The sequence below is a fragment of the Oncorhynchus nerka genome, linkage group LG6 (genome assembly GCF_034236695.1).
Source record: "Oncorhynchus nerka isolate Pitt River linkage group LG6, Oner_Uvic_2.0, whole genome shotgun sequence".
Lineage (NCBI taxonomy): Eukaryota > Metazoa > Chordata > Actinopteri > Salmoniformes > Salmonidae > Oncorhynchus > Oncorhynchus nerka.
The window spans coordinates 1,049,068-1,058,385 of NC_088401.1; the positions used below are offsets into that span (position 1 = coordinate 1,049,068).

Here is a 9,318-nt window from a genome sequence, read left to right on the forward strand (position 1 = left end):
ATTGATATCACAAACATTATCGAGCATTTCACACATATTATCCAGATGCTGACTGTTAGCACTAGCTAGCTGTCCTTTGTGATATGTGGTTGTGTTGACTTGTATTTCCGTCAGCTTCAACTTAGTGTCTAATTGTAGTGATTTATTTTCTTTGTTGTGCTAGTCCATAACGTGTGTCTCCCTCCTTCCTAGGAGAGAAGCCGTATATCTGTGAGATCTGTGGGAAGAGTTTCACCAGTCGTCCCAACATGAAGCGTCACCGCCGGACCCATACGGGGGAGAAGCCGTACCCTTGCGAGGTGTGTGGTCAGAGGTTCCGTTTCTCCAACATGCTCAAAGCGCACAAGGAGAAGTGCATCCGGGTCAGCAACCCCATGGTAACTGACAACAACGACTCGCTGGGCATCGACCCCCCCTCCCCAACTGTTTCTGCGGACCCTGCTGCGATTGGTCAGGTGGTTTTAGGGGCGGTGCTCCCGGGGGCAATGCACCACCATGCCACGCCCCTCTCCCTCCCTCTGATCCACTCCCTGGGGGGGCTGCCCCACACCCCCGCCCCCCACCTCCCCCTTTTCCACCCTTCTTCTCTGGCAGGATGGGCTCCAACATCTAGCTAACGCACTCCGCTCTGCTAACAGACCAGACCGCTAGCATCCATCTACTCTACAACGCTCTGCTAACAGACTGCTAGCATCCATCTACTCTACAACACTCTGCTAACAGACTGCTAGCTTCCATCTACTCTACAACGCTCTGCTAACAGACCGCTAGCATCCATCTACTCCACAACGCTCTGCTAACAGACTGCTAGCATCCATCTACTCCACAACGCTCTGCTAACAGGCGGCTAGCATCCATCTACTCTACAACACTCTGCTAACAGACTGCTAGCATCCATCTACTCTACAACACTCTGCTAACAGACCGCTAGCATCCATCTACTCTACAACACTCTGCTAACAGACCGCTAGCATCCATCTACTCTACAACACTCTGCTAACAGACTGCTAGCATCCATCTACTCTACAACACTTTGCTAACAGACCGCTAGCATCCATCTACTCTACAACACTCTGCTAACAGACTGCTAGCATCCATCTACTCTACAACACTTTGCTTACAGACCGCTAGCATCCATCTACTCTACAACACTCTGCTTACAGACTGCTAGCATCCAGTCAGCCAACCCCCGCCCCCCCTCCCCGGACCCCCTGAAGTACTCAGACTATCTATGAGAGGAGGGGGATTTACAGGAGCAGAGCGAGACATGGATGGAAGGAGGATTCCTTCATATAACCACATCTCAGCCTGAAGACCAAGGCATCTTTACTCGGCTCTGGTCTCTGTGTGGATTCTGCAGTCTGAAGACCAAGGCATCTTAACTCGGCTCTGGTCTCTGTGTGGACTCTGCAGTCTGAAGAACAAGGCATCTTTACTCGGCTCTGGTCTGTGTGTGGATTCTGCAGTCTGAAGACCAAGGCATCTTTACTCGGCTCTGGTCTCTGTGTGGATTCTGCAGTCTGAAGACCAAGGCATCTTAACTCGGCTCTGGTCTCTGTGTGGATTCTGCAGTCTGAAGACCAAGGCATCTTTACTCGGCTCTGGTCTCTGTGTGGATTATGCAGTCTGAAGAACAAGGCATCTTTACTCGGCTCTGGTCTCTGTGTGGATTCTGCAGTCTGAAGACCAAGGCATCTTAACTCGGCTCTGGTCTCTGTGTGGATTCTGCAGTCTGAAGACCAAGGCATCTTAACTCGGCTCTGGTCTCTGTGTGGATTCTGCAGTCTGAAGACCAAGGCATCTTTACTCGGCTCTGGTCTCTGTGTGGATTCTGCAGTCTGAAGACCAAGGCATCTTAACTCGGCTCTGGTCTCTGTGTGGATTCTGCAGTCTGAAGACCAAGGCATCTTAACTCGGCTCTGGTCTCTGTGTGGATTCTGCAGTCTGAAGACCAAGGCATCTTTACTCGGCTCTGTTCTCTGTGTGGATTCTGCAGTCTGAAGACCAAGGCATCTTAACTCGGCTCTGGTCTCTGTGTGGATTCTGCAGTCTGAAGACCAAGACATCTTAACTCGGCTCTGGTCTCTGTGTGGATTCTGCAGTCTGAAGAGGTGAAGGATCACACAGAGGCTTCTTGTAACATAAACAGTATAAATGCATACACCTACCATGTGGAAATGTTTTTACCGTGTGGAATAGTTCACCTCTGCCCTGGCCGTTGAGAGTTCAGAGGGACTTGTAAAATGACAACATACATTACATCTGTCGTTTCATTGTTTTCATTCTGCTTACCACAAAGCCACACCCTTTAATAAGACCATGCTTGTAGCACAATGTAACATTGGTCAGATTAACACCTCCTCCGACAAACTAGTTACTGGTGAGATTAATGACCCCTTCTCATATTAACTAGCTATTTACTGGGTTGATTCTGGGGCCTAAACTCCTCCCCTAGTTGGTCTGTGTGGAAGGAGTTCTCTACATAAGGTTATATGTGGAATGATTTCTGTCTGACAGAAGGTTCTAGGTGTTCTGTGTGGAATTAGTTCTCTACAAAAGGTTCTAGGTGTTCTGTGTACAGTGAGTTCTCTCTGAAAGTTTACCTCTCTGTCCTAACAGAGGTATATGGTGCCAGATGTCTCCTGCAGAGCCCTGTCTCTCTCTTCTCCTGATCCTCATCCTCCTCTCCCCTACCCTTCTCTCTCCTCCCCTCCTCTATCGTCATCCTCCTCTCTCCCCCCATCTTCAGACGTCTCCTGCAGAGCCCTGTCTCTCTCTTCTCCTGATCTTCATCCTCCTCTCCCCTCTCTCTTTCCCTCCTCTTCAGACGTCTCCCGCAGAGCCCTGTATCTCTCCTGTCCTCACCAGACGTTGCCTACAGAACCCTCTCTCCTCCCTTCTCATCCTCCTCTCCCCTCGCTCTTTCTCTCCTCTTCAGACATCTCCCGCAGAGCCCTGTATCTCTCCTGTCCTCACCAGACGATGCCTATAGAGCCCTCTCTCCTCCCTTCTCATCCTCCTCTCCCCTCGCTCTTTCCCTCCTCTTCAGACATCTCCAGCAGTGCCCTGTCTCTCCTCTCCTCACCCTCTATCCTCCTCTCCCTGTTCTCACAGTGAGGAGTCCATTCCTCTATTAGCCAAGCCATCAGAACAGACCAGCAGGACAGAACCATCATTCTCTTAGCCACCTGAAGATGTTCTTCTGATCTGTCTGTTAAAACACGTATCTGGCATCGCAATAACCAACTCCCGTGAGCTCACATGCTAGTGAGATTATTATAAAGCCTCTAAAAATCAATCCTGCATCTTATTTTGAACCTTAGTGTTATTTAATATGTACTCTTTTTGTGTGTTAAATGTTCAAATTGTGACAGTTTTGTGTAATTTGTGTGTGGCAACATTATGCCATTATATAATGACTAGATAGTCACGTTGGAAAGGTTATGCCATTATATAAGGTGTTTTAGAAGGTTATGACTAGTTAGTCACGTTGGAAAGGTTATGACTAGTTAGTCACGTTGGAAAGGTTATGACTAGTTAGTCACGTTGGAAAGGTTATGACTAGTTAGTCACGTTGGAAAGGTTATGACTAGTTAGTCACGTTGGAAAGGTTATGACTAGATAGTCACGTTGGAAAGGTTATGACTAGTTAGTCACGTTGGAAAGGTTATGACTAGATAGTCACGTTGGAAAGGTTATGACTAGTTAGTCACGTTGGAAAGGTTATGACTAGTTAGTTAGTGACTAGTTAGTCACGTTGGAAAAGGTTATGACGTTAGTTAGTCACGTTGGAAAGGTTATGACTAGTTAGTCACGTTGGAAAGGTTATGACTAGATAGTCACGTTGGAAAGGTTATGACTAGTTAGTCACGTTGGAAAGGTTATGACTAGATAGTCACGTTGGAAAGGTTATGACTAGTTAGTCACGTTGGAAAGGTTATGACTAGATAGTCACGTTGGAAAGGTTATGACTAGTTAGTCACGTTGGAAAGGTTATGACTAGTTAGTCACGTTGGAAAGGTTATGACTAGATAGTCACGTTGGAAAGGTTATGACTAGTTAGTCACGTTGGAAAGGTTATGACTAGATAGTCACGTTGGAAAGGTTATGACTAGATAGTCACGTTGGAAAGGTTATGACTAGTTAGTCACGTTGGAAAGGTTATGACTAGATAGTCACGTTGGAAAGGTTATGACTGTTAGTTAGTCACGTTGGAAAGGTTATGACTAGTTAGTCACGTTGGAAAGGTTATGACTAGTTAGTCACGTTGGAAAGGTTATGACTAGATAGTCACGTTGGAAAGGTTATGACTAGTTAGTCACGTTGGAAAGGTTATGACTAGATAGTCACGTTGGAAAGGTTATGACTAGTTAGTCACGTTGGAAAGGTTATGACTAGATAGTCACGTTGGAAAGGTTATGACTAGTTAGTCACGTTGGAAAGGTTATGACTAGAAAGTCACGTTGGAAAGGTTATGACTAGTTAGTCACGTTGGAAAGGTTATGACTAGTTAGTCACGTTGGAAAGGTTATGACTAGTTAGTCACGTTGGAAAGGTTATGACTAGTTAGTCACGTTGGAAAGGTTATGACTAGTTAGTCACGTTGGAAAGGTTATGACTAGTTAGTCACGTTGGAAAGGTTATGACTAGTTAGTCACGTTGGAAAGGTTATGACTAGTTAGTCACGTTGGAAAGGTTATGACTAGTTAGTCACGTTGGAAAGGTTATGACTAGATAGTCACGTTGGAAAGGTTATGACTAGTTAGTCACGTTGGAAAGGTTATGACTAGATAGTCACGTTGGAAAGGTTATGACTAGACAGTCAATTTTGCAGTGCACAGGAGAATGCAGTAAGTGTGTGTGTGTGTGTGTGTGTGTGTGTGTGTGTGTGTGTGTGTGTGTGTGTGTGTGTGTGTGTGTGTGTGTAACTACCCGAGACGGATGAGTAGAGGTTGTGTAAAACAGTCAATCTGACCCTGAATAGATGAACAATCAGCTTGAGATTCCCAAAGTAGGAAGTAAAGTGGAGAGACATTTATCTGACTTGCTGGTGTTTAGAAACCACTGTACAGAGCTTGGATTGTAGCCTATTCCTGCTCTTTTCAAGTAGTGTAAAGTACTGAAGTAAAAATACTTTAAAGTACTAGTACTACTGAAGTAGTTTTTGGGGGGTATCTGTACTTTACTATTTATATTTTTGACAACTTTTACTTTTACTTCACTACGTTCCTAAAGAAAATAATGTACTTTCTACTCCATATATTTTGCCTGACACCCAAAAGTAGTCATTACATTTTGAATGCTTAGCAGGACAGAAAATGGTCCAATTCACACACAAGAGAACGTCCCTGGTCGTCCCTACTGCCTCTGGTCTGGAGGACTCACTAAACACACATGTTGGCGTTGCCCCTGGCAACCATCCATTTTTTTTTTTTTACATGAAATGTGTGCCGTCTGCCTTGCTTAATATAAGGATTTTTTTTTAATTATTTGTAATTTTACGTTTGATACTTCAGTATTTTTAAAAATAAATGCTTTTAGACTTTTACTCAAGTAGTATTTTACTGGGTGACTTTCACTTTTACCTGAGTAATTTTCTATTAAGGTATCTTTACTTTTACTCAAGTATGACAATTGGATACTTTTTACTCCACTGATGACATCACAGACGCTAGCCCGAAATCGATCAAATCTCACGTTAAAATGCTGTTAAGAAAAACCAATCTTATCTGCTCTTATCTGAGGGACAGTTTAGATATATTGGAGAAAGGTGAATTATTCCTTATGAAGAAGACACAGTGTAATTGGTTCCACTAATTTACTCAACTTTTCGGTCAAAGTTTTACATGAACGTAAACATTTTAGTTGGCCCAAACTTAGCTCCAACATCAGAAAATGTAAGCAAAAATGTTGCTGACTTAAAAACGTGTTTGCTCAAATTGTCTCATATGTTCATTCAACTATAAATCTGACCTAATAAACGGCTGTGGAACCAGTTACTTAATGATATATAGTTGGAACAACTCCTTTTTTATTTATTGCCATTTTTATTAGTATATTAGATAGAACTCTGGAGAATTTGTATACCTGTATTCTATTGCGCTAATCACAAGCTAGCTCTGTAAAACTTAGTTTAAAAGCAATCATAGCAAACATATTGTCTCCCCAAAATGTGCAATCTTTGGCTTCACAATGGCAAAATGTGTAGAATAGCAGGACATTAGCTTTAAAACTGCACATTTTTCTCTTTGCACCATGGAAAAAATGTGTAGGTGCAGGAAAAATGCTTTGAAACGGAAACTGTTTATCTCAGTCTCATGAGACAATGTACATGTTTTTATCTGTGCCCCATGGCAAAATGTGCTGAAATGTAGATAGTTAGCAGTAGTCAGGCTCTGGAAGAGCAGGACAAGAGGAGGTTATATAATCATCTCCAGAGAACTGTGGGACTGTCATGAGATTTTCCCCATCAATAGACAATAGTAGCTATTATATTATCCATGGGTCTATCTCTATAGTAGATTCTGTTATATTATCTATGAGTCTATCTCTATAGTAGATTCTGTTATATTATCTATGGGTCTATCTCTATAGTAGATTCTGTTATATTATCTATGGGTCTATCTCTATAGTAGATTCTGTTATATTATCTATGGGTCTATCTCTATAGTAGATTCTGTTATATTATCTCTGGGTCTATCTCTATAGTAGATTGTGTTATACTATCTATGGGTCTATCTCTATAGTAGATTCTGTTATACTATCTATGGGTCTATCTCTATAGTAGATTGTGTTATATTATCTATGGGTCTATCTGTATAGATAGTTGATGGAAATGAGATGCCATGGAACTGAATGTGATGTTGGTGGGTATTGGGTTAATTAGGGCTGGTTGGTGGGTATTGGGTTAATTAGGGCTGGTTGGTGGGTATTGCGTTAGTTAGGGCTGGTTGGTGGGTATTGGGTTAATTAGGGCTGGTTGGTGGGTATTGGGTTAATTAGGGCTGGTTGGTGGGTATTGGGTTAATTAGGGCTGGTTGGTGGGTATTGGGTTAGTTAGGGCTGGTTGGTGGGTATTGGGTTAATTAGGGCTGGTTGGTGGGTATTGGGTTAATTAGGGCTGGTTGGTGGGTATTGGGTTAATTAGGGCTGGTTGGTGGGTATTGGGTTAATTAGGGCTGGTTGGTGGGTATTGGGTTAGTTAGGGCTGGTTGGTGGGTATTGGGTTAATTAGGGCTGGTTGGTGGGTATTGGGTTAGTTAGGGCTGGTTGGTGGGTATTGGGTTAATTAGGGCTGGTTGGTGGGTATTGGGTTAGTTAGGGCTGGTTGGTGGGTATTGGGTTCATTAGGGCTGGTTGGTGGGTATTGGGTTAATTAGGGCTGGTTGGTGGGTATTGCGTTAGTTAGGGCTGGTTGGTGGGTATTGGGTTAGTTAGGGCTGGTTGGTGGGTATTGCGTTAGTTAGGGCTGGTTGGTGGGTAATTGCGTTAGTTAGGGCTGGTTGGTGGGTATTGCGTTAGTTAGGGCTGGTTGGTGGGTATTGCGTTAGTTAGGGCTGGTTGGTGGGTATTGCGTTAGTTAGGGCTGGTTGGTGGGTATTGGGTTAATTAGGGCTGGTTGGTGGGTATTGGGTTCATTAGGGCTGGTTGGTGGGTATTGGGTTAATTAGGGCTGGTTGGTGGGTATTGGGTTAATTAGGGCTGGTTGGTGGGTATTGGGTTAATTAGGGCTGGTTGGTGGGTATTGGGTTAATTAGGGCTGGTTGGTGGGTATTGCGTTAGTTAGGGCTGGTTGGTGGGTAATTGCGTTAGTTAGGGCTGGTTGGTGGGTATTGCGTTAGTTAGGGCTGGTTGGTGGGTATTGGGTTAATTAGGGCTGGTTGTTGGGTATTGGGTTAATTAGGGCTGGTTGGTGGGTATTGGGTTAGTTAGGGCTGGTTGGTGGGTATTGGGTTAGTTAGGGCTGGTTGGTGGGTATTGGGTTAATTAGGGCTGGTTGGTGGGTATTGGGTTAATTAGGGCTGGTTGGTGGGTATTGCGTTAGTTAGGGCTGGTTGGTGGGTAATTGCGTTAGTTAGGGCTGGTTGGTGGGTATTGCGTTAGTTAGGGCTGGTTGGTGGGTATTGCGTTAGTTAGGGCTGGTTGGTGGGTAATTGCGTTAATTAGGGCTGGTTGGTGGGTATTGCGTTAGTTAGGGCTGGTTGGTGGGTATTGGGTTAATTAGGGCTGGTTGGTGGGTATTGGGTTAATTAGGGCTGGTTGGTGGGTATTGGGTTAATTAGGGCTGGTTGGTGGGTATTGGGTTAATTAGGGCTGGTTGGTGGGTATTGGGTTAATTAGGGCTGGTTGTTGGGTATTGGGTTAATTAGGGCTGGTTGGTGGGTATTGCGTTAGTTAGGGCTGGTTGGTGGATATTGGGTTAGTTAGGGCTGGTTGGTGGGTTTGCGTTAGTTAGGGCTGGTTGGTGGGTATTGGTTAAGGAGGAATGGTAGTGGTGGTACTACTGGTATAGCACTTTGGGTCAGAATGTGGTTGCAACCTTCCAGGATTTCTAGAATGTATTCAACCTTCCTGGAATTTTGCAACCCTACATCAGAATGATGTGGAAATGTACATCAATAGCCAAATGAGTAACAAGAGAAAGTAGTATTGAATAGGTACTATTAGACAGAGAGCATTATTTTACAGCCATCTCTTTATAGTCTTTGCACTCTAAGATGCTTGGTGATGGATCGGTGCTTGATTGGCTCACAATCAATATATTTACTGTATCTTAAAGAGTTTTCAGTGCTGTGTTGCCATTAGAGAGAGATAAGCATCCATAGTATCAGATCTGAAGGATTGTGGGTAATGGAACTTGGTATTTAATTGTGTGAGTATGTTTATGTTTTTCATGAAAAAGCACTTACTGGCCAACCCTGTTAATTGATCAAATGCTTTGAATCTGTGTGATCATGTCTAACATGATAATGGATATGTTACACTCGAAGGAAAGAGAAGGGACTTTGAAAAGGTCCCTGTTTAGTTAACATGTCCTTAAACCAGGGTATGTTGGAGCTGATGAGTTGGTTCTCAGAAGTGTGATTGTTTGCGTTTTGCATTCATTATAAAAAATAAAAAAATGTTTGTCAAAAAGTAAAACCAGGCAGGTCCCGCCGGCCAGCTAGGTTAGGGCCGGGACGTTGAGTGTTTTTTGTAAAGCCTGTTGGGATTTGTAGTTCTTGGGATAAGCTAAAAGATACAGCCTGTAGTCCAGTAAGGGTTGATTCTGTGGCCTTCAGCTGGAAGAAAAGTGGTTTGAATTTCGACCTCTTGAGG

At 43.8% G+C, this 9,318-nt stretch overlaps 1 protein-coding gene across 1 annotated transcript in view; it reads left to right on the plus strand.

The window, feature by feature from the left end:
• The window catches only part of zbtb47b (zinc finger and BTB domain containing 47b), a 149,752-nt gene extending 146,203 nt beyond the window's left edge, over positions 1 to 3,549 (plus strand). The window contains 2 exon segments of the mRNA XM_065019193.1: positions 193 to 561; positions 564 to 3,549. Of these exon segments, the coding sequence (XP_064875265.1) occupies positions 193 to 561; positions 564 to 613 (419 nt within the window). The 3' untranslated portion in view covers positions 614 to 3,549.
• Positions 3,550 to 9,318: the final 5,769 nt, after the last annotated feature.